This window comes from Tachypleus tridentatus, chromosome 13, assembly GCF_004210375.1.
Source record: "Tachypleus tridentatus isolate NWPU-2018 chromosome 13, ASM421037v1, whole genome shotgun sequence".
NCBI classification, from domain to species: Eukaryota; Metazoa; Arthropoda; class Merostomata; order Xiphosura; family Limulidae; genus Tachypleus; species Tachypleus tridentatus.
The window spans coordinates 176933101-176959171 of NC_134837.1; the positions used below are offsets into that span (position 1 = coordinate 176933101).

Sequence of the window (26071 nt, forward strand, 5' to 3'; positions counted from 1 at the left end):
TGCGTGATCAGTGGAACCTTGCTTGGTATCCCTTTGCTACTTCTATTACACTTCCTCCTTTCTTAGTGGATGATCTGCATTTGGTGGTTGGCCAATTCTTATACATTGGTGGCCATTCCACTTCTTCCTTCTTGTCCGTACTTGCATCTGTTTATGGATGTATCTTTTTAGGATTGGGTTTCAATGGTCAATCACTTGGAGATTTTGGGTCATTGGTCTCTCACAAGCAGTCCTTACATTCTCAGGGATTTTAAATTATATGACCTTCTGTGGGTGGTGTGTCTAAATTTCTGGCATTTCTTTTCAAACATGAGTCTTCACTCTTCTTAATTTGGGGTTATTTGGCAGTTTTGTCTCGTACCTTTCGTCTTTCTCATTACCATAGAAACTTTGCTTCACCTGTCTTTACTATGTTAATCCATTCATTCTGAATTCATCCTTCTTGACAACCTACTCTTCTAGACTAGGATATTAATGTGGTTCTTCATGCCTTCTACTGCTATAATGCCCATACAACTTAATTCCTTGGTTACTATTTTTGTCTCTATCCCAGGGCAGTTTTCTTCTTCTAGTGGATCTATCCCCATCTTCCCTCATAAATTGGGTTCATAGTTTGATCCATTTGGTTTATTTTTCATTGTTCATTTCCCACAGGAATTTGCTGAAAGTAACTTTTACTCAAATTTGACACTTCACTTTTTCTCTCGCTTCTCTTCTTTTGGAGAAAATCCTACAATAAGGCACGTGAACCACACTTAATACAGTCATCTCCTATTATTTATACCATCTGGGGCTTCGGCTCTGCACAGAAGCTTTCTGTACTTCTCCAGTCTAGAGCTTGTACACTGAGCCTCGTGAACTTCCTCTGCACCTCTGCCATTTGTAACTGTCTTTGCTCTATGCTTCTAAACTTCGATCCTTACCACAGCATCTCACCTGGAGCTGAGCTTTCCTTCCTCAGTGGACCATGCTTTTTCAGAATAAGTGGACCATCATTGTTCCTTTCGTCCTTCATATCCAGGCACATCTGACTGAATTGGGTCTGCCCTTGGACGATGTTGCTATCTCCACTAACGTCAGCCCATCTCACCATAGCTTATTACTATCCACAAGTGTGAGCTTTTCTTTGAGTCATCTGAAGAAGGCAGATATTCCTGATTGGAAGTATTATCTTCTATTTGCTGAACATCTTTTAAACCATTCTTCCATTTCCATTTATATGTAAGGTTCAAAGTCTCGTGACTGTGAGCTTTGCCATGGTTTGTTGTGGTTCATTGGTTTCACACAGGATTCCCTCACAGTTTCTATGATCACTGCTGAATTGTACGCCATTTCTATTGCCCTGAATCACGTTGAATACATGCAGTACACGAACTGTATTGTTTATACTGATTTGCTTAACTCTCTACTAGCCCTGAATTTGCTTCACATTAGTTCTCACCCTATTCTCGTCGATATTCAAAACAGAGTGGCCCATTTCTCTTTTATCATCTACTTTTATCAATATTTCTGGGTTACAGGCTACGTTAGTATTCGGGAGAACGTATTCGCTTACACCACAGCTAAGTATGTCTTCTCTGATCCTGTCAATGCTGTTCATGTTCCATACATTGACTACAGCCCTATTCGAGCTCCTACTCTGCACAAGTTGGTAGTCGACTTGGAGTGAACAACGTGATAAGCTTTTCCAGATAAAACCTTCTATTGGACTTTGGCCATCTTGCATCTGGAAGGATTTAAGGAGGACGACACCCTGGCTAGGCTACACACTAGTCACACTTTTTTAACTCATTGTTTTCTTTTATCTGGAACTGTTGTACCAATGTGTGGTCTGTGTGACACTCAAGTTGCAATAGCCCACATTTTACTGTCGTGCCGTCTGTGAGCGACGGTACTATTTTAGACATGTTTTTGCCATGGTTTTGCCTAAGACGTTGAACATTGTCATTGGTGATGATGTCACTGTCCACCTTACAAATGTTTTTAATTTTTAAGGGTTCATTGGCCTTTTTATTTCCATTCAAGTTTTTATCTGAAATTTGCCACTGTTTTTCGTTTTAACTTAATTTCCTTTTACACTTTATAATCATTTCAGTTATTTTTTACTGGTTGTTTGATGCAAATAGCCTACTTGCTTTGCACCATAAAATGCCAAACAGTAACCTCGTGATATTGCTTAGTAAAGTTCCCCACACCAGGCCATACCACTGATGAATTTCATGGGTAGAGCAGAAGGGATATCTACCCATCCATACCATATTTTGCTTGAATAAATTGGAATGGTCTGGTTTTCAAAAGAGGGTTTCATGATCACCTATTACATTGTCTCGGGTATTGAAGTTCTTTCAGACTCTCCTATGCATTTTCACTCTCTTCTTCAAATAGAGTGAGGGCCCGGCATGGCCAAGCGTGTTAAAGCGTGCGATTCGTAATCTGAGGTTGGTGGGTTCGCATTCCAGTCGCGCCAAATATGCTCGCCTTTTCAGCCGTGGGGGCATTATAATGTGACAGTCAATCCCACTATTCGTTGGTAAAAGAGTATCCCAAGAGTTGGCGGTGGGTGGTGATGACTAGCTACCTTCGCTCTAGTCTTACACTGCGGAATTAGGGACGGCTAGCACAGATAGCCCTCGAGTAGCTTTGTGCGAAATTCAAAAACAAACAAACAAACTCAAATAGAGTATGGGAATCCTTACCACTTACCAGTTCCAAGTTTTTGGGTCGGTCGGCTGCAAAGGCGCCCTGCTGAAGACTCCACACAAGAAAAGATCAGTATAGATTAGGGAGGTGGTGTTCTGCTGCTGTGGACGATGCTTTATTCTCCAATATGCATTATAAAGTTAGTACAGAGTGGGACATTGAATTGTAGTTCACCCCCTTCTACTGTGAGCCCTCATACAACTCCCACGCAGATGTTGGTACCATGCAGCTGGGTCTTCTTGGATTTAGAGTAAACCAATCAACACAAATCCTCACGCATGTTGAAGGTTGTCTATCTTCCTTCCTCAGTTCTGCTCCTCCTGTGTTGTAGATTATAGCAGGGCTAAGGGGAATTGTTCCAGTTCTATCACTCATGTACCTTTGTGTCTGCACCCGGCATGGCCATGTGGGTTAAGGCGTTCGATTCGTTATCTGAGGATCGCGAGTTCGAGTCCCAGTCGCATCAAACATGCTCGCCTTTTCATCTTTGGAGGCGTCATAAGTGACGGTCAATCCCACTATTCATTGGTAAAAGAGTAGCCCAAGAGTTGGCAGTGGGTGGTGATAACTCGCTGCCTTCCCTCTGGTCTTAGACTGCAAAATTAGGGACGGCTAGTGCAGATAGCCCTTGTGTAGCTTTGCGCAAAATTCAAAAACAAACAATACTTTTGTATGAGGCTGTTATTGTGTATTGGATGGTTCCAGTTAGTTTTGCTGTTGAGAGAGTAAATTTTGTTTACCTAAAATCCTTTTGGTTCGAAATGTCTGGTTCCCGGATTGAGATATTCCTCAAATAACGTGTCATGCCCTGGGTTTGGAGTGGTCCTAGATGCCTTCCGGTCTCTGGGGCTTAAGGCGGGGATGATGTGATCATCATCCTACCTTCCACACCGGTCCGTCGCGCCCTAGCCACTCTTCACCATGGGGCTCATTTTTTGTTTACACACCTTTCTGATTCGTGGGGTTGACTTGTGTATATTTAAGTAAAGGCTCGGATACCTTTTTGTCACTCAATTGTCTCCCACTTGGATGCACTCCTATCCTTCTTCCAACATTGCTTATCACTTTTTACAAATAGTCAGAAGTCTAAATGGTCTAACTTTCTCGTCTACAGAGTTATCCTACGAACGTTTTCCGGGGATACGTCTGTTCCTTCCTTCTCATAATCTATACGAGATTCTAGGTTATCATAGAGAGAGGAGGGAAGTACAGTATCGGAAGTTATAATTTTTCTATGCTGAAAATGTATTTCCGATAAGTACTTCCCTCCCCTCACACTCTTCCGATGCTTCAGTCTTCTGCCAAACTTTGGAGTGATAATTTGGTAGAACTTCAAGAGTTGTAGATAATGGTTGGAAATAGGAATGCAGTTATGTCTGGTAAAGAATGTGAGTTCGGGCACGTAATGGCCAGTTTTTGTATTTGTGCCAAAGGTGCTAAAGGCCGTCTGCTACCATAGTTAATTTTGAACTACTAGCCAGAGGGTAGGAAGCTAGTCAGTAACACCCTTCCATCCTCTGTCAACACTAATGGATTAATTACCATTCCTATAACATATCCACAGCTTCAGTTGCAGATAATATTTTGTGGTTTCACAGATATTTGAAGTTTGCTTGTCACCTTCAAAAATCCAAAGCTTTAAACACACGATCAGCCTGTGCCCTCTAGTGGCCAGTTTAGACAAAAGTGCAACTCATTGGATAAAAAATTAATTTCGAATGGTATAGTTCATGTTTAATGATTAATAAACAAAATTACCCAATTATTTAAATAGATTAACAAAAAGGTTTTGTAAGCCTAAGTATTGTCTATTATATCATTATTTGTCCATCAAATATTTCACATTTTTATCTTTCAGCAACATATGTAAACAAATGAGAGTACACTACAAAAATATTTTTCAAAAGTTGTTTCAGAGTTAATAATTTGATACCTGTAATGTAAGTTCTGGCTTTTTTCTGACAGACTGATGTGTTTCTTCTATGCTTCAGTGTTGATAAACAAGCATCATATGACAATATTATCACCAAGTGGCACCCTGAAATTAGACACCACTGTCCCCAAACTCCTTATGTCCTTGTTGGTAAGTTCCAATATTGTACATGAATAAAAAATTGAAGAATTTTTATTAAATGTTTAAAGATATGTTCTACACTTGTGTTTATACACACACACATATATTGTAGTTACTGTAAAAAATTTTTTCTTTTGAGTTAAATGTATTGTGGGGCATTTCAAATTACATTTTATCTCAAAAATACATTTATGTTGTTGATAATATAAATATTTATGTGTAGTTTCTTGATAAAACTTAAAGCATTCAGAATTTAAAGCTGTGGTGAAAAGAGCTACAAAAGTATTTTGAGGTTCCATAAAAAATATTACATATGAGGCCATTTAATGAGACAGATATCAATATTCTAGAAAACTATGTTCTGGAATAAATTCAAAGAAACCATAGCACTTTCCACAAGTGGAGCTGTCTTCTTTTACTCCTGAAGAAAACAGGTCCAAGTGCCAAAGTGATAGTTTCATCAGGTTTGGTTTAAACTTATCAAACCTTGTTTTTTCTATTTTGTGTTTTTCTTTCATGCAAGTATTCTGAAAAGGGTGCAGAGACAAGTTAGTGTGATAACACTTGGTTAAACAGTGTATTCTGTGTGAAGTGGTTTAAAACAAATTGAACTTGTTTGTTTTTTTTTGTCTGAGGTACAGAAATTTATTTAAAGTATTTTAAATTAGGGTTTGAGAATTTTATTTTGTAGGTGTTCAGAGGTAGATTGGACTTACTCCTTCAAAAAGAAATTCATATGTCTATTAAAGTTTAAAACTTGTGGAATAGATTGTTTGATCTTGTGCTGTGCCTTTAGTGTGAATGTCTTCATAAGAGTTTTGGACAGATACATGGATAAGAGATTGTATTTCATTTTAAGCTTGATACAGATTTAATTAGTTGGTTTAGTAGTTTAAGGGGTTGCATGGGTTTTTATTACCCCTTTACTTCTTGTGTTGTTGAAATTCATCGAGGAATCAAATATTGTTTAAGACTTAGCTTAAATGCAAGTTAGTCTGTGCCTAAAATGTGGCTCATTTCTTTGAATAAAATTACTTAAGTATTAACAAATGAAGAATAATGCATTAATGAAACTTCTACATCTACATTACTGTATAGAAGGATTGCATTTTACTGGTCTCTTTATTTTGTAAACTTCTCTATATTCAGTGTATCTACTTAAAAGAATTATTAAATAGTGTCATAACATTTGATAAAGAATGTATTTTTTTTGTAGTAATATCAGTAACAAGATAATGTTATTGAATTAGTCAGTGTATAGCTTAACCACATTGATATTTTTAGATGTAAGATTGTTTGAACTTGTAAAATTTAAGTTTCATCCACCTGTTTGAGCTTGTCTAAAGTAGATATTTCATTCTGTTGTTGTAGGGCTTAACATTTCCATCTATGTTATTATAAAAATTACAGTTTTGTTTTGCTCTGAAACAATATCATGATCCATCAAAAATTCCATCACCCTAACAGAAACCTTTAAACTCCCTAGAAGATTTATGAGACAAAAGAAAAAAAATGGACACAAATTAGGCCTTTAATAAGTTAAATAAGGCTGATATTCCATTATTTTTCTCTCTACTATTTGTGTCTGGTTTTCTCCTCAGATTTACTGACAGCATGATTATCTCATGCTGTTGCAATTTATTGTTATCACTGGACAATTATTGGTGCTTGCTACTTAAGTAATTGATAGGCTCATTAATAACCTTTTATTAATTGATTACTACTCCACTACGTAATACTAGCTTTATAACTTTATAACTTTTCAACCCCTTTATTATTCTAACTTTATGTTAATCTTTCTATTTTTATTGACCTTCCATTTTGTTTTCTTTAATACTTTTAGAATTACTCTTCATTCTCTGGCATGTCTCTTCTGAAAATCATCATTTGTCACCTTATTACTTTTTAAAGATAATCTGGACATTTCCCATGTAGTGAAAGAATCACTGTTGTTACCAAGATACCACCGTGCACTTGTCATTGTTTGTTTTTGAGATACGTAGTAATCCCCACCAATCTACTCTAAATCAAATAAATTAGTAATTAAGTTATGAAAACTTGTACTATCTATCACTAGTAAGGGTAATAATACTTTTTTTGTGATAATATATTGCAATTTCCATTAGAAATGGTTAAGTAGCCAGTTGGTCAGTTTATTTGTGTAAATTTTTTGAATATGATAAACATAAGAAGTAATATTTAGTAAAGGTTTAAGTCATAGAATATTTTGAGGTCAACTACCATGCTCGTAAGATAATAAACTTGACTAAATTTACTTGTTTTGATGATGATTTTATTTGAGTAAGCATAATAAAAATCACTCACGATTACAAACATTTCAACTCAATAAAACCATAGTATATCTATTTAAAAAGTAAAAACACTAATCTTAAAGAACCAGACAAGTATAACTTTTCAGCTTTAAGCAGTCGTGCAATTTCTTTTTAATATTGTGTATATTTATATCTAAATGAAGGTAAATAAATAAACAAAATCATGAGGAAAGACTGCATTAAAAACAGCAAATTCCAACCTCTAATTAATTATATTATAACCATAAAATATTCAAGTCATAAACCAAAATACATTAACATGAAATTAAATTTTTTTTTTTTAAATAAGTTGCACACCTAAAAAGAAAAAGGGGATCCTAGAGTACAAGCTACAATGTGGGATTATAAAATGTGTCCTAGGTTTTAGAGGTGACTGCAGAAGTAGGACCCACATTGGGATGGGGATGCATTGTCTATCAGTCTTAACCTACAACTTGCTATTCTCACATAAGAAAATGTCCTCTGCTGATACAGCAGTAAGTCTATGCATTTACAATGCTAAAATCAGGGCTTTGAGACCCTCTGTGGACTCGGCAGATAGCCCGATGTGGCTTTGCTATAAGAAAATTAGAAATTAGGAGAGTGAGATGTGGGTGCTCAAGCCCACAATGTCCCACGTCTGTATCACCCATCACTGCCTGCAGATAGTTGTGGGAAGGTGACTGCTCTCTAAAGCTAGAATAAGAAAAAGGTAAACATAAAAAGATGAAATATAAATAAAATAAAAAATAAGGAAAACAAGGTACTACCATTTGGGGGTAAGTAAGATAAAACTTACCTCTTCAAGTTAGCATTCCTGCCCCCAATATGGTAAACACACTAATTAACACAACATCAGCAAAGTGATTGTTTACAGTGACTGTTGTGCTTTTATATGTGGCTTAAGGTGTACATCCTCATAAAGTAATACCAAGTTCTTAGATTACCTTATTTTTAACTAAAATGTTTTAGTAATTTTTCATAGAATATCTCTGATTTTATATTATTTGTATATATTTAATACATTTTTTATTTATTACAGAATAATTTAATAATTTTATCCAAAATTTCTTAAATCCATTAACTATTAATTTTCAAATCAGTATATCAACATTATTTGTAAAATATTGTAATTTATTACAAATTTTACAATATTTGAATAACTGTGAAGTTATAACATTTATATCAGATGGATACAGTACACTATGTAAGGAGAGTAAACCATAAATTGGAAAACCAAAATCTTTTCTTTTATCAAAAATATTTATATTGATATCCATTTTATCGATTACTTTAACTTATAAATCTAAATAATGTGCATCTGTATTATAAATTGAAGTATTTTCAATTTCTAAATCTTTTGGATAAACGGTGTCAATAACGTTATATGTTTTGGAATTATTTATGCTAACTAAATCAACAATAGATCTGAAAGTTAAAGTAAAAATATCTGGATTGGTATAGTTTTCAATAAATATATTTTCATAGTAATATAAATATAAATTTGCTACACAAGTTCAATATTCAGCACTCATTAGAACCCCTATCACTTGTTTAAAAATTTGTTTATTGCAAAATATAAAATTATTATAAATACAGAAACTTAATATATCATTCATGTGTTTTGGAACATTTTTTTTTTCAGTTCTATGAAAGGATTACAATATTGTTCTATTAATGAATTTAAAACAAAGATAAAATCCTTTAATGGTATTTTGGTTTTATATATCATAAAATAAATTGTTTGAATACTAAAATATTCTAACATTCTAAAATAGGTTGGTTATTTTTTATTATCCAAAACATATTCTTTTATCAAGTAAAATATTAAGTAATTTATTTAATAATATAGCTAGTTGTGTGATGATTGTTTTTATTGAATTGGAAATACGAGGCCTGTTCAAAAAATACGTGGACTGTTTGAATTGCGAGGCTCCAGTTGGTTCCAGGGGAATCCACTTGGTGTCGCTAGGTTTGCACAGATCAGCTGATTACGACGTCATTTGCCAATTGCAGATATTTTCATTTGTGTATTAGCTACGCGGTTTTAAGTGAAGTGCGATTTTTTCGTTTGGTGGATTTCAGAATGAATGACCTGAAGGAGCAACGACTTGTTGTGAAATTTTGTGTTAAACTTGGAAAATCTGCGACTGAAACTTTTGCTATGCTTAATCACGGCTTTTACGGTGATGTTGCTATGAAGTGTACGGCATGTTTCAAGTAACATGAACGTTTTAAGGATGGTCGACAGTCCATTGAAGATGATGAGCATCCTGGACGTCCTTCCACATCAACTGACGACCCACACGTCGACAAAATCAAACCTGGTGCGGGCAAATCAACGTCTGACTGTCAGGGATCTTGCTGAAGAGTGTGAGATATCAGTTGGATCTTGTTACGAGATTTTGACCAAAAAATTGAAGATGCACAGAGTTGCTGCGAAATTCAGCCCTCAGAACTCGTGAGTTTTTGGCCAAACACTCGATCACTGTTCTTCCCCACTCCCCCCTACTCACCTGACCTTGCTCCTTGCAATATTTTCTTGTTCCCCAAACTCAAAAGACCCTTGAAAGGAAGAAGATTTGAGACAATTCCCGAGATTAAGGCAAATGCGACAAAGGAGCTGGAGGACATTACAAAAGAAGCGTACCAGGACTGTTTCAACAAGTGGAAACACCGTTGGGATAAGTGTGTGCGTTGGGGAGGACCTGTAACTTCTAAATAAAGTACATTTTGTTTTATGACGTCAGTCCGCATATTTTTTGAACAGCCCTTGTAAATGAGAATTTAATTTGAGATTTATGTAATTTTGGAATAGCATAAAGAAGTGGCAAATCTACATAAGAATTATATTAAAAGAAAGTTTATCATAAGATTTAACAAAATTATTAATTACTGTATCTTTCAGTTCCTTGACAAGTTAAAGTTTGTTATTATTAATTTCCTTTATCATAATTAATGCATTGAATATTTTGCAAATTATACCAGTATTACAATTAACTTTATCAATAGGAACTATAACATATATTTTTTGCAGTTCTCTAATCTTTGTTTTTAGCTAATTAAATAATAAATTTGTATGTTATTTTTTAAAAATTTATGTAGGATAATTTTGTTCTTTATTTTTTAACACTCCTACGAAAAGTGGGGCCTAATAGGCCCCAGAGCAACTTGAAAGGTTATTAATATTAGGCTAATAATTTTGTATTTAAATGAAATTGCTATTTAAATCCATTAATGAATGGATTAACGAGATTCTCACTGTCCCTATCTACTATCTAGCGAAACCACAGCCAGGGGAACGGGCTTGGAGAAATCAGGAATAGAAACGTCTTTTCGTAGGAGTGTTAAGTACATATAAATTCCATTCTAAAAACCATCTAAGTGGATAAGCTGTAATATAGTTGAGTTTTAAAATATATTCATCAGTACTTTTTCCAAGAGATTTTAGAATATTATTTTTATTACATTTTCTTACTATTCTGTATTTAGTTCCTTTTTCGATTATTTCACGTAATATTTTGACTTTTGACTGGTGACAAATATATCTAAATTACCAGTAATATGTTTATGAAAAGTATCAACAGATAAACTTTTCACATTCACAAGGTAAATTATTAATATCATCTACTTTTAAATTAGCTAAAAAACTTTTGTATATTAATGGACCAATTGGAACTTTGTATTTATACCCCTTGGTGTGGATTCCTGTACATGGTGAGGGGACCTATCAGGAAAAGTTTTGTTCTTTCAGTTTACCTCCTCTGGGATCTAAACATCCACCCATGTATTTGCCACAGGTGGTGACCTGTGAAGGGGAGGAGAGAATCCTAGTGGTTGAGTGGTCCAACCCTAACACACCACTTTGGCCTTGAATTGCTGTAGATGGGGTGGCCCCCCCTTGGGTCAATCAAATACCAGTGTTGGATGTTCTCAACAGGTGTTGTGGACATTGTATCTGATGTTGTTGTGTGGGTATAGTGCTCATGAAACCCTGGCATTGCTGTGATGTCCTTGTTTGGCATTGTAGTGTGTCCTCATGGTGGGTGGGGTCAGTGAGCACTGAAAAATTCCTTATTTATTATGGATCCTCCAAATAAAAACTTAAATAAAATAGTGATAAAGATTCTGAGCAGCAATCTTCAACATCTGTAACACCTATACCTCATTTTCTAACACTACATTCTCTTTAATACAAACCTTTAGGGCAACTATCTGCCTTTTTTATTCAGAATGGACTAGAATGACTTGCTGGCTCTCCAAAGTCAGTAAAGAAGCTTTGCACTGGTGACATGTTGGTGGAAACATCCATATCTCAACACGGTGAACTCCTCTTGCATTCAAAGGCAATTTGGGGTATACTTATTGAGGTTACACCTCATGTTGCATTGAATTCACCATGAGGAGTTCTTGTTGAGAGGGATTTGAAGAACATCCTGAATCAGAGATTTTTGCTGGTTTCTCCACAAAAGGAGTCTCTGCAGTGAGGCGTATCATCACTCGCAAAGATGGAAGTACATTGTCGACCAGTGTCCTCATTCTGACATTTGCATCACCACGTCTACCTGTCATCATCAAGGCAGGTTATCTTAATTGCAAGATACGACCATACATTCCAAACCCTCTCAGATGTTTCCAGTGTCAGCTGTTTGTTCACTCAAAGATGTCATGTTGTGGTTCCTTGACATGTGCTCATTGTGGTGGGAAGAACCATGATGCCTATGAGTGTGAATGGGACCCTCATTGCATCAGTTGCAATGGCTCTCACCTGCCCTACTTTTGTTCTTGCCCTAAATGCTTGGAAGAAAAGAGGGCAGCATTTGAAAATGATTCATAACATCACTTGTCCTGAGGCTCAAAAGTTGCTGTCCACCACTTCATCTCGGACATATGCTGCTGCACTTCATTCTACTACTATAATGGAAGTGCAGACAGATCTCTCTGTGCCTCCGAAAGAATCATTCTCAAATCAGATGAAAGGTCTTTTGATCTCCATGGTTAAGAAAGTTGATGAATTAACTTCAACACCCATCTCTTTCCCTAACATACATTTCAACAAACCCTAAGATCCACTTCCTTTGGTTCTGGGTATAGACTTTCCCTTGGACACATCTTCTTCTCTCACCCCAAGATGCAAAACGATTATTCATTCATGTCCTCATTTACTGGAATCCTCTTCCGACAGCAAAGATCTGCCGTGTCGACCCAGGGCAGGATCCATGGGAGGTCGATAGACTTCCCTCGAATAAAGACAGTAAAGAAAAATGACGTGGTCATAAACAAAAGGGTTCTACACCCAGTTTGCCTACATACAAATAAAAATGGCCACCTTGATACAATGGAACTGTCAAGGTTTACTTTCTAATCTGGATGACATCAAAACACTGATTGCTTCCTACCATCCTGTATGTCTTTCCTTACAGAAAACATTTGTGAAACCTATTGATACAGTCACCTTTTGGCAGTTTTCTTTGTACATAAATGACAGGATGAGTGCATGGAGGGGTGGCACTGTTGGTTTATCAGCATATGCTCACCCTGTTTTTGTCACTCGACACACTCTTGGAGGCCGTAGCCATCCGTGTTTCCTTGGGTCATACCATCACTGTTTATTCTCTCTACCTGTCATGTGAAGAGACCTATGGCCAATCAGACCTTGATGCTCTTATTGAACAGTTGCCATCTCCATTTTTAATCCTGGGGGACTTTAATGGACATCATCCCCTCTGGGGAAGTGCTGATATTGATAGAAGGGGTTGCTCTGTAGACTGTATCCTCTCTGATCACAACCTTTCTCTTTTCAGTACTGGTTCTTTTACTTATTTTCATGCACCTAGTCAGTCTTTTACTGCTGTTGATCTCTCAGTCTGCTCCCCTTCACTGTTCCCTCATTTTTCATAGAGTGTGGATAATAATCCATGAGGCAGTGATCATTTTCTTATAATTTTGAGAGAGACTGGACATGGTTGATGCCACCTGACTCATGTGCCCACGTGGAAGCTGGATAAAGCAAACTGGCCCTCTTTCACTGCTCTCACAGAACTTTATCCTGCCATCATCTGTAAGCTATCAATAGATGACTGTGTGGCAGAAATAACTGACTGTATTATACAAGCAGGTGCTCGGTGTATTCTTAAAACCTCGACATGTTTTACATGATATCCTTGTCCATGGTGGAATCCTACCTGCCACATGGCACAGAAGGCTCAGAAACGGGCCTGGGATACTTTCTGTAGGTATCCTACTCGAACTGCATTGCTTTCCAGCAGGCCCATGCATATACTCGGTGGGTAAGATGTCAAAGCCAGAAGTAATCTTGGATTAATTTCATAACCAGCATATCTTCTACCACCAGTTCCAAAGTCATATGGTACAAAATTTGAAAGGTCAGTGGGCAACATAATTCTGTTCCCCTCTCGATCTTACTCTCTGATGGCCAGGAAGTAGCTGATACCTGGAGCATCACCAATACTCTATGTGAAAGCTTTTGCTAGGTATCTAGCACTTCTGCTTCTTCCTCCACCTTCTTAGCCATCAAGACTTGGGCAGAACAATCACCTCTTTCCTTTCGAGCTAATTGTCTCTGTGACTATAATTGTCCATTTACACTGGTGTAACTCAAACTGGCCCTTCATTGGTCTGGCAGTACATCGTTTGGATATGATGATGTACATTATGAAATGCTGTGCCATCTATCTCCTGTTTCTCTTTTATTCTTCTGATTATTTTTAACCAGATCTGGCAGGAGAATGTTTTTCCTGATGCCTGGTGCCAAGCTATTATCCTACCTTTCTCTAAGCCTGGGAAGGACTCCAAGATTCCTTCAAACTACCATCCAGTTGCTCTGACAAGCTGTCTCTGTAAGACCTCAGAGGGGATAGTTAATGCTCATCTTGTTTGGTTCCTCGAATCAAACAATCTCCTCTCGCCTACCCAATGTGGGTTCTGATGACACTGCACCACTGTGGACCACCTGATTTGACTTAAAACGTCAATCGGAGAAGCCTTTCTTAAATGAAAACATCTTGTATCAATATTCTTTGACATTGAGAAGGCTTATGCTTCAACATCAAGGTATGGCATTTTGCGACGCCTCCATATATATGGGTTGCATGGCCATTTGCCCATTTTTATTAAGAATTTTTATTAGACAGGATATTCCAAGTTCATGTGGGTTCAACACTTTCCCATTCTTTTTACAGGAACTTGGAGTCCCTAAGGGCTGTGATGTGAGTGTCACACTTTTCAGTGTAAAGATTAATGCCATTAACAACTACTTCTCACTGTTGCAAACAGGCTCTATGTCAACAACTTTCACATCTCATGCCGGTCATTGAACATGAGGTATATTGAGTGGCAGCTACAGACTGCCCTCAGTTATTTACTAAAGTGAAACTACAGCAAATGGCTTTAACTTCTCTCTCTCTAAAACTGTTTGCATGCACTTTTGCTGCCAACGGGTTATTCACCCTGATCCTGAACTCCGTATCAGTGAAGTTTAGCTGCCTGTGGTCTCTGAGACTAAGTTCTTGGGGTTTATCTTTGACTGTAAATGGACCTTTATACCACACATCAAGCAGCTACGGGTCAAACGTACAAGAGCACTGAACATCCTCCATGACCTCTCTTCCACCATTTGAGGAGCAGATGAATGATCTGAGCTAAAAATATATCGTGCTCTTATTCGATTGAAACTCAACTATGGATCACTGGTCTATGGCTCTGCCAGAACCTTGGCCTTAAAGATGCTGGACCCCATTCATCATCAAAAATTTCAGCTCTGCACTGGAACTTTCTGCACTTCTCCAGTTTAGACATACACTTATACATAGTCTCATGAACCTTCTTTGCACCTCAGCTGTTTGCAACTGTTTTTCTGTATGTTTCAAAACTTCTTTCCTTACCAAAGCATGGTTGTGTTTTCTTTCCTTGGTGGGCCATACTTTTTCAGAACAGACTATCTGCCATTGTTCCTTTTGGCCTTTGCATCTAGATGCAGTTGGATGAATTTGGTCTGTCCTTGGATAACATTGCTGTATCCATTGGTCAGCCCATCCCACAATGGCTTCTTACAGTCCCCAAATGTGATCTTTCTTTAAGTCATCTGAGAAGAGCAGATACACCAAACTGGAAGTACTGTCTTTTATTTGCTGAACATCCTTCAAACCATCTTTCCATGTTTATTTATATGAATGGTTCAGGTGACTGTGTGAGCTCTGCCATGGTTTGTTGTGGTTCAGTGATTGTGTGCAGACTCTCCTCTACAGTTTCTGTGTTCACTGCTGAACTGTATGCCATTTCTCTTGCCCTGGATCATATAGAAGCTAGTCAGTACTCAAATTGCACTATTTGTACTGACTCGCTTAGTTCTCTACTGGCCCTTGGATAGTTCTCACCTTATTCTTGATGTTATTCAAAATCAACTGGCCCATTTCTCTTTTACATCTACTTCTATCCAGTATTTCTGGATACCGGGCCACGTTGATATTCACAGGAACGACCTCACCGACACTGCAGCTAAATCTATCTGCTCTGGCACTATCACCACTGTGCCTGTTCCATACTGAACTTTTTCCAATCCTTACGGAAGCAAGGCAGCCAGAGGAAGTTGTTCTAACTCGTTTTCTTTTATCTGGGACTGATGAACCAATGTATAGTCTGTGTGACACTTATGTCACAATAAGCAACATTTTACTTTCTTGCCATCGTTATGACTCTCAATGACAACACCATTTGAAACATGTTCTGTCCCAAGGTTTGTCCATTACATTAGACAGTGTTATTGGTGATTGTGACACTGTCCACCTTGCAAATGTTTTTAGTTTTTTAAAAGCCATTAATCTTTTTAAAGCCATTTAAGTTTTTTAATTTATACATTAGACCTTTTTTAATATGATTCCCTTTTAGGAATCACAGTCCATCTAGTTCAATTTGAAATTAGAAAATGGCCATAATGTCAAATAACTTGAAACCAGGACTGGAAAGGCTAACTTCAAGCATCTAACTCTGCTGCTTGAATTACCCATTAGTCATCCTAATGAATTATAATTAAAATTTTGCTACAAGTCTTTTAAAACTTTTATTACTTTACTTTTTGAAAATGGCCATAACGGCAAATAACTTAGAACTAGGACTGGAAAGGCCAACTTTAGGTGACTGACGGTGGCTTTTATACTTACCTGCTAGCCTTCCTGGCAAGTTATGATAATTACCATTATGCTACAGAAAGTCGTTTACAACTTGTATTTCTGTAGTTTTTCTCTTACTGCTGTAGACTAGATGTAAACATTGGTTTTATGCTATTTATGTTTTCTTTAAACTTTGTTTAGTTTTACCTTAATTTCCTTTTATAAATTTTACTAAATTTCCTTTAATTTTAACTTTCTATTGGGTGTTTGGTGCAGATAGCCTAGCTGCTTTGTACCATGAAATACTAAATCAACCAACCAACCAAAAATGCACTCTTCCTCAATGTCAATGATTCGCACACCATGAGGCAAAATGGAGCTTAATATGAAGGACAACTTCCAGCTTCCTTCTTCTGGAATTTTATGCCCACCTGCTTTCTCATCAATTACCTTTCTTTCTCCATCTCTAAGGGTAGTTTCCTGTCTTTCTTTAACAAATTAAAATGACTGCAGATGTGACACTAGTATCAATCAGTGTAATATAAGGTTTTCCATCAATAAGCCTGTTAATAATTTTCTTCAAATACTACACTTTCTTTTTCATTTGTAATAGATGGAGTATTTTTAGCTGAACTTTGCCTCACAAATCCAGCTTATTACTGTTTTCTTGCTCTTTTGATCTAGGTAGGCTCTATTACCTTAATAATAGCTATTAATTTCCTACAGTCTCATCTGTTATAGTCAGGTTTCCCACAATTATAATAGTTACCTTTGTACTTACTCCATAATACCTTTGATCTACAGTTCCTGGAAATTTATTCTTTGAGTTACACTTGAAATAGTTATTGAATTTTGGTGTATATCCTCCACTCTTTATCATTAATTGTGCAACTAGTCTTTTAATTTTTCTAGCCTGTCATAAGTGATATTTGATTTGCTCCCATAAATTTGAGATGGTGCCTTTAGTTGTTCATCTGTAACTTTAATGGATTAAAGTACACTCCCAACTGCAGAGCTTCCCTTAAGGGCACACATCTACTTTGCTTCAACCTGATCCTAACCTCTTGTAGCATCTATGAATTGGTTATGTGCTAATAAATCCATCATTTCATGTGAAGCATCCAGGTTAGATAAAGAGCAAACCTTTCCAAACTGTCTGCAAGTTTTGCTAAAGCTCTTCTTTCCTCTATACCCTATTGTAGACCTTTGACCTTGACACTTCTTTCTGATGCATTGCTTAAAACCTGTTGGATAAAGTGGCTACCAATGCTTGATAGTTGTTACATATTTCAGTTGGAAGATTACTTACTATTGTCAAAGGTGGTCCTTTTTTATATGGGCAGCAAGAGGGGTGGCTTGTTATTTATCATTTCACCAACTAGCTTTGCAAATGATTTCAAATTGAATATAGTATGTCTCGTATGGTCCCTTCCCATCACAGTCTATTGTTGAACTGGCCAGCTAAATTTTGGAACTGAATTTGGTAGTGATATGGCTTTAGTAGTCCAGGAAGGTCATTCACTAACAAGTACCACAGCACTTGCATATTCACTTACTGTAGACATCAACAGTATGAAAAACACCTTTCTTACAAGGGTTCTAACCTCTTAAAAAATGGAAGTTTGAGTTTTTCTAACAAGTATGTTGTAAGAGCAGCAGGTCTTCTAAACAATATTAAATTTAATTAAAAGAAATATCTAAAGTCTAAATACATAGTTAATGTGTCTGGAAAATGTGTGAAGGTTTACCATCATGTCAGCATTTAATTGGTGTATGTATTACTGTATTATCTTAGAAATAATCAGTTACTGGCTGATGCCTTAAATACAGGATGTTTGGAAAGTCACTGTAAACTTGTATATTTATTAACAAACATGTTTCATTATAAAATACAGGAAGTAAATATGAATAACAATTATAAACAATGTTGAAAGTGACCCCTGTTGGCATCAATACAGGCCTGGATCCTTCTTATTTTGTTTCTAAACACTGTTATCAGTTGCTGGCTTGAAATAGACTGAATAAAATATGATTACAAAACTGCATAGTGTCTTTCCAAACACCCTGTAGATTGCTGTAGGGTTTGATTTCCTGTTATGTTGATTTCAGAAGCCATAGAAAAACTATTATGATGATAAACAGACTAATCAAACAAAAGCACCAACATATAATGTCTCTTTTTGTAATATGTGGTGGTGTAAGGACTTCTGTGCTTGCTTATACAGCATTAAATACTACAGTTATGTTATTATAAATTAAACATAACTTTGCTTTAACAAAAACAGTGTGAACAAATTTAGTGCTAATGAGAATTGAATCCAAGGCATTATTATTAGGCCTTTTATATTTCTTTTCTGATTGATAAGAAGTTTAATTATAATCATGCTTTGTCTACTTGAAGAAGGCATTCACACTATAAGAATAATATTTCTCAAAAAAGGTGGTAGTTTTTACCCCTTCTATCTAAATATTCAATTTCTCAATGAAACTATTTAGATCTACCACAATGAATGAAATATATTTCCAAAATACTGTTTATATGACCTTCTTTCAAAGAAATAATGATCATGAATGGTTCTTTAAATTGTTTTCCTGTACTAGAATATATAATTATAATAATATCAACATTACTTTTTTCATTGATGGGTTCTTTCTAGTTACTTACCAAAAATAATTCTATGTGCAGTCCATGTAACAATGGCAAGTTAATTATTTTTTCTTTTAATATCTCTATTAGCTAAGCTGTGTGGCACTAGTGTATTAAAAAAAAAAATTGACATAGTAACTTTATGCACAATAGCTAACATTATCCACAAACTTCAGTAAAAACACACTCAATAATTTATTGATCAGAAACAATTCTGTATCTTTTTAGCTGCTTTCTTTGAACTGTGTGTATATAATCCATCCTTGAATTTACTGGAAAACTTGATGTCAAATCACTAGAACCTTTTGGCCTATGTTATTAAAATTGTCTTATCTGAATGTTATCATTATAGCCCACAGCTGCCTCTAGCTAACAAGCAAATGACAATATTGAAAATATAGTTTATAATACTATGGTTATGTTTATGACCAGTGGTATTTTATATTACAAATTGCTTAAAACACTGAAGTAATTTTTGAAAATATTAAAAATTATAGATTGTCAAATACCTAACAGTTGAGTATTTTCATTAATTACAACTAAACAATTGAAATGATGTTATAAATAAAACTAAAATGTATAAACACTTAAAATTACACACTAGAACTTGACCCATTTCATTTAGGAACCAAGACAGATTTACGAAACAGCAAAGACCTTCCGGAGGGTATACAGTTAGTGTCAAAAAATATGGGACGTAAAATGGCTACAAAGATTAAAGCAGAGAAATATGTTGAGTGTTCAGCAAAAACTATGGAAGGAATAAATGAGGTATTTCTATGTTTTCATAAAAAGAATTGGTTTCATTTTTTCATATGAAACAACAATATGTTGATAAATATAATTTTTAAAATATTCTTATGAAACAGAAGCAATATCCATGTTTAACAAATTCTCACCATTATCATAATTGGAAAACTACACACATTGTGAATAGTCATTTTAAAATCTGTCGCATGGGCTCCAAATTATATTTAAGTCAGGGCTAAAAATGGTAAAATTTCTTAAAATGTTAAAAACAATTATTGTATAATGAAACATACAAACATCTACAAAATACACTTGTTAAAACTACAAATTAAGAAGGCAGAACCTGATTATAAAATTATCAGTGGTTTAAGTGACACTACATATTTAAATAATTTCTATGCACTTGTCTATGAAAACACTGCCAGCTATGAAGTGTGATAAGTAAATACAATAAAAATAACCTATTGATATTACTTATAACTTATTACTTGTAACTGTTTAATGACTATTTTATATCTTTTGTAAAAATTTGAATTTAACCTTACAATTCTAGTACCATATAAATACTTTTGGATTTTCAATTATAGTTTTTCTAAACTATCAAAGTATTGTTTTTAATGATTCAAACTACTATACTGCTATGTACCTTTCAACATTTGCTTCAAAAAGAAATTATACTTGTAATTGAAACTACTGAAAAATCTAGTTGCTTTTAAATAAATAAGCCACATAAAAAGAAATGTTTACAAAAAAATTACAGAAATACATTTGATTGACCCTCTTCCACTAAAACATCAAAATATATGTATATATATTTCTGTCAACCCAATATAGTCTTGCATATCCATACCTATGCATCAAATATTTAAATGAATATTACAAGCCACATCATCAGATGTACCATTACAGAAAAATAACTTTGAAAGACAAATTTTATTCTAAATTCCAAAAACTTATCCCTAATACTTTAGTACTTCAATCTCCTTATTCCATCATGTAAAACTTATTTTAAGACTATCTGTCCAATTATCTAATATTTTTAGCACAGTTTTCTTTATTACAGATAAAACAAATCCAACATCCTCATGAAGCCCATCTCTGCACTCTTTTCAATTTAACATCAGTCTCAAGAAGGATGCCCTAATTATGTGCTATTCCAATTACATCTTGCAAGAGTATTTTACAATGGTGCAATATATATAATCATTTTTGAATCAAAATTCATAGAACCAAAATGTTTGTTTATTATTAATGCCACAGATTAATACTAAGCAGTGGGCTGTAGTGTTTTATTAACAGTAACACTTTTTTTTTTTATAAGAGCTATAATGTTGTACTTTCACAGAAGTGAGTTCCTTTCTTCCTTTCCAAGCTCATAACATTTTTTTGTTGTTTTTTCCATATCAATATTAAACTTCATCGTATGTTCTGGTCCATTCATTAATACCATTAAAGCCATATTAGACAAGAGATTCAGTTCTTTCCAAACTAAAATTAGTTTCTTAAGCATAACATTACAGTCAAGAAATATTTAATTCACTAATATGAATATTGAACAACACGTATCTTAGAGTAGACCTTTGAGAAACTTCAAATGGTTACCTTTTCCCACTTTACTGTTTATCACCACTCCTATGCTTTCTGACATTAAACCAATTTTAAAACCACTTCTTACTTTTCTTCCACCATAAACATCAAACATGCAAAGTTACTACTTTAGAGAGAACATCCTAAAAGTCAAGGTATACAAACATCAAGCATAATGCCTTCTTCCGTACACTCCAATAAATGTGTAGGGCAAGAAAACCCTTTTTTTGAGATCATTCTAAGAATAATTAATTGGATTATACATTTCCAAATACTTTTATAAACAACTTTTGACAACAGAATCCAATAATTTGCCAACCACAGGCATCAAACTAAAGACTGTTGTTTCTCTTATCCATTGTATTTAGTGCATATGAAACAAGATACAAGGTGAAGCTGGACATTAATAGGAGCATTATTGCTTAAAGTAGCCAACTATTCACATTTCATTTTAATTAAACTGAAAAGACACTGAATGGCAAACTAGAAATTTAGTTTATTTGAAACTGTATTTTGAGAAATTTATACATAGATATAACCAATTTGCCTTTATTGATCCATATAACAAAAATAAGGCATTGTATTCTACAAGTAGAATTTATAAAAGTAAAATTTACACTTTAAAGTATATATATTTTTATTTGTTAAATACTAGGTTTTTATGATTAAATTATTTTTTATCTTCTTTTTCTGTTATCTCTCCATATGTTTTCAGAATGCACTCCTTCAGTTATTTATAAAGATTCTAATCATAATTTTACTGTACAAATAAACATTTCATATTTTTCCACTGCTTTATAATTCCTACACTATATTTTTTTCTATTTTTCTTCTATCACTTAGTATTATTGTTTTTGCAGGTTTTTCAAGAAGCAGTGCGGGCTGTCTTCCATCCAAAGTCAAATTTAGGGATTCGTGTTCCCAGAAACTGTAGTCTTTTTTAATCCTGTAAAGTAATCAGTTTGAAGATGTATTTTGTGTGTGTGTGTATTTAATAAGAATATAAAAAGGGGGGGAGGTTGAACCTTAAAAACTTTAGCACTTTTGAAAGATGGCATTTTTCCTCAAAAACAGACTCACCTGTTTAAAGTACTGAGGTTCAAATGTTTTGATCTTCCATTTTTCTTCACTGTGTTTTTTGTATAAACAGTTGGCTGTATAGATACGTATATGATACACACACATCTGTGTTTGTACATCTTTCCTTTCTTAAACACATTAAATTGTTAAAAAGCTAACTGATCATTTTTTATAGTTTTTAAAATTTGTTAACCATGATTATATTTTTTTAGGTAATGTTCCATATTCGTGATAAACCACTAGAGAAAGATAGTTTTGCTATACATACATGGTGTGAAAGTTGATAGTTATGTATCATAAATAAATTTACTTCATCAACTGTTAGCAAAAAAAAAAAAAAAAAAAGACAAAGTTTCTAAACTTTTTGTGGCAGTATTTGATTCTGTTAGTTGAAAGTTCTCCTTTTGTTAATAATTATAAGTGTACTTCTATCAGTGGGTATATGTATTTTAGTATAAGAGCCATATAAATTACAGTTTGTACTATATTTGATAGAAGGAAATAATCTTTTTGTAAACAATTTAAAGATTTGAAGTTACAGAAATTAATTTTAGTTTTATTTTGCAAACATTTGTTCATAGAAAGTTCACAGAAAACTAGCACAGATAGCCTAGTTGCTTTGCACCATGAAACACCACACCCATAGAAAACTACAAAGTATGCTTCATACCACAGAAGCTGCATGGGTAAACTACTTGTAGTGCCAAAACTGTTTGTACAGATAAAAAAAGAAATATTTTGTTTTAATATTTCCTTTATAGTTATATTAATTATATTACATGATTGTGCCAGACTGATGTTCTGCATTTATATGCAAGTACACAGTGGTACAGATCATTGTGTTTAATATGTTTAGATTTGTTTCTTAAACTGGTCTTCTGAAAATAACACTGGTGGTTTATTTTTGTTTGTTTGTTTTTTTCAAATTACCAGAGATGGAGTAGACATGCCTAGGGAAAATTTATTTATCAATAGGTTTTCAGAAAAAAAAAAGGTACTATTAGTTGTTAAAAAAGCAGGTTTTTTGTTTATTTTTCAAGTTCTAAATATATGAATATGGCATTATTACTGATAAAGCTCTTTTTATAAACCTTCAGTCAAGCAAATCCCTTCATTCAAAAAATGTTTAATGACTAAAAATAATAAAAAAAACTTTGTTTTATATCCCACCAGTACATATTCAAAGGTTAGTTTTTAAAAAAAAGAAACTAAAATAATAATTATGAAAAATCTTGTGAGTGTATCTCTTAAGTTGTTGGGCATCTCCTGTCTATGTTATAATTTTACTCTGAACAGTGATTAAAAAAAAATTTGACACAAAGTTGTACTAAGTAGAAATGTGGAGATGTTCCTTCACAATAAAGTTTCATCTTTTTAAATCAAATTGTTATTTCATTTTCACTAGAAATTCAGAAATCAAATACTTTTCATGTGAACATTTTAATTTTTTTTATTGCAATTATTCTACAGGGATTATTATTCTAGAACATACTTAAGACTACTATTATCAGGTAGTACTCTCTCTAAGGATAGCCCAGGTTGTTCATCAAAATGATATATCTCCTCAATAGATTATCAGAACCTTACAATACTATACAGATAATATCTATGTAATGACTGAGTTGCAAGTTCTGGTAATGTCTGTAAATATCATAGCAAAAGGTTTGAATCTCTTGTTCTTCTTTCTCCTCCTTTTTTATTACATGATAACTGAAAAGCCAAAACAATGGTGTTAACCAGTTTCAACAGAGTATCTGCTTTTATAAATATTACTAATTTTAAAAAATTATAGTTCTGTTATAAATAATGTTACCATTACCCCTTGTAGTTAACTTTCTTACAGACATTTGGTGTTTCTTTAAAAAGCTTAAGTATGTGGTGAAACAGATATTGCTTGCCAACAATACCTAACAAATGTCTATTGAATCACTGCATTAAAAAAAACCAGCAAACAAGTGAAGAAAACTTTTCAAAAAAGGAATTAAATATAGGGATGGCCAATATCAATCATTCAAAAACAATGCAAACAAGATGAATTTGCATATATATTGTATAGGGATAATAATAATTATTATTTTAGATATTAATTGTTTTCTGATATTCTGCCCGTAGTTTAAATAAATGTTACAGTTACTGTTGCCCTAATTTAGTTTAAAAACTGTTATGCTAACTATTGTTTACTCTGAACATAAATACAATAATTTTATTACTGCTCATTCTTTAATTTCAATACTATTGCTTTATAGTTAACTTTGTCCTTCAATTAATGTTACACACGTGCATTTGCTTTCAAAATTATTGTGCTATTTATGTAGGGATAATGCAAATGCTATTCCTACTATCTTGTTTGTATTGTTTTTGAAGGGTTGATATTAACCATCCCTACATTTACTTCCTTTTTCTTTACTTGTACAGTTTGAATCAGCTGCATTTTTCAAGGTTTGTAAACTGTTATGAAAGAGTCAATCCTTTGACATTATGGTGCTTCTTCTTTTTAACAGATTTATGTAAATATGAGTATAAAATATGCTATTCTGTATAAGATAACATTGTTATTACTTCATACTTTACATAGATTTTCAAAATGAATTAAACCTGTTTTGCACTTATCAATTTGGTGCAGTTTATCTTTTCGTTTTCCATGGTTTTAAGCAGAGGGATTTGTTTGTATTGTGCTTTACTATGATGAACAAATTATTACAACCTCTCATGTGAAAATCCACTCTTATTTTTCCTCCACCAGACCTCTTCACAATGCACTTCCATCCAGTTTCATTTCTGTTTGCATCAGCCATAATCTGTCACAATTGATTGGCAATAAAACTTGCTACAAGTAAAAATTTATACCAGTTATTAATTTTTTGATTGGTTTTGCATATTCCTTTTTAACTGATCAAGTAAGCCTTCACTGACATGCAAGTTGTCCAATATGTGTACATCACATGTTGAACAAACTTTCCCTTGAAATTATAAATCCACTGCTGATCCCAAAATTTACATATTTAAAATTCACAAAAGAAAAGCTGGTGCTGATGTGCTTATTGGTAAATTGATACATTGGCAGAAAAAGTTGCACCTACACTGTTACCATTACTATGACTCATACAGGAAGTTATAATAATCATTGGAAGTAACTGTTAATTACATAAGGTATGTACCATAAAGCAGTGTCATGAAAAATGGTTTTACTCGTTTCCTTCCAGGTATAATTGCATTTTAAACATGCAATCAAATAAAACTTGTATACTGCTGCTAATAATGGTATTCCATATTCATTTGGAATGTCTCTAGCAAAGTGATTAAGTGTACAATGTTTGGAACAATCCAAATAAATTTCTGCAAAGAAATGAAAAGAGTGATGAAGTAAAGAGAAAGAAAAAAGCCAAAATATTTTTATGGAGTTTCAAGTCAGAATTACTTCAGTTGGTATGTGCAAGATATTTTGACACTGATCAATTTACAAAAATACAGGAAAAATCTGTGAAAACAAAAATCCTGTTAAGATTGCATGTCATCACCAGTATTGACAATGTAGGTTAAACAAATAAAAACAATGAACTTAGAAAATGGTTATATTATTTTGAATGAAGACAGTTTATTTTATTGATTCAAATTTGCAAAAATAAAACGATTTTCTTAAATTCTGCAGAAGATTTCAAAGTAAAAGAAAATACAATCATTATTTACTGCTTTAATTTAAATTGCATATATACCAAAATGCAGTGTCTCCTTATTTCCAAAACCTTCTTGTTAGCACCTGAAGAAAGAAGTGATATCTTTGTTCCTTGAGTCT

The 26071-nt window shown here is 34.1% G+C and overlaps 1 protein-coding gene across 3 annotated transcripts in view; it reads left to right on the plus strand.

The window, feature by feature from the left end:
• Positions 1 to 23657, plus strand: part of LOC143239925 (ras-related protein ced-10-like) — a 54195-nt gene extending 30538 nt beyond the window's left edge. The window contains exons 4-6 of one of the 3 annotated variants that reach the window (XM_076481582.1): positions 4666 to 4783; positions 19487 to 19632; positions 20675 to 23657. In XM_076481582.1, the coding sequence (XP_076337697.1) occupies positions 4666 to 4783; positions 19487 to 19632; positions 20675 to 20755 (345 nt within the window). In that variant the 3' untranslated portion in view covers positions 20756 to 23657. The remainder of the gene's footprint in view (positions 1 to 4665; positions 4784 to 19486; positions 19633 to 20674) is intronic. The other 2 variants (XM_076481583.1, XM_076481581.1) reach the window with 2 other exon arrangements.
• The last annotated feature ends 2414 nt before the right edge of the window (positions 23658 to 26071 follow it).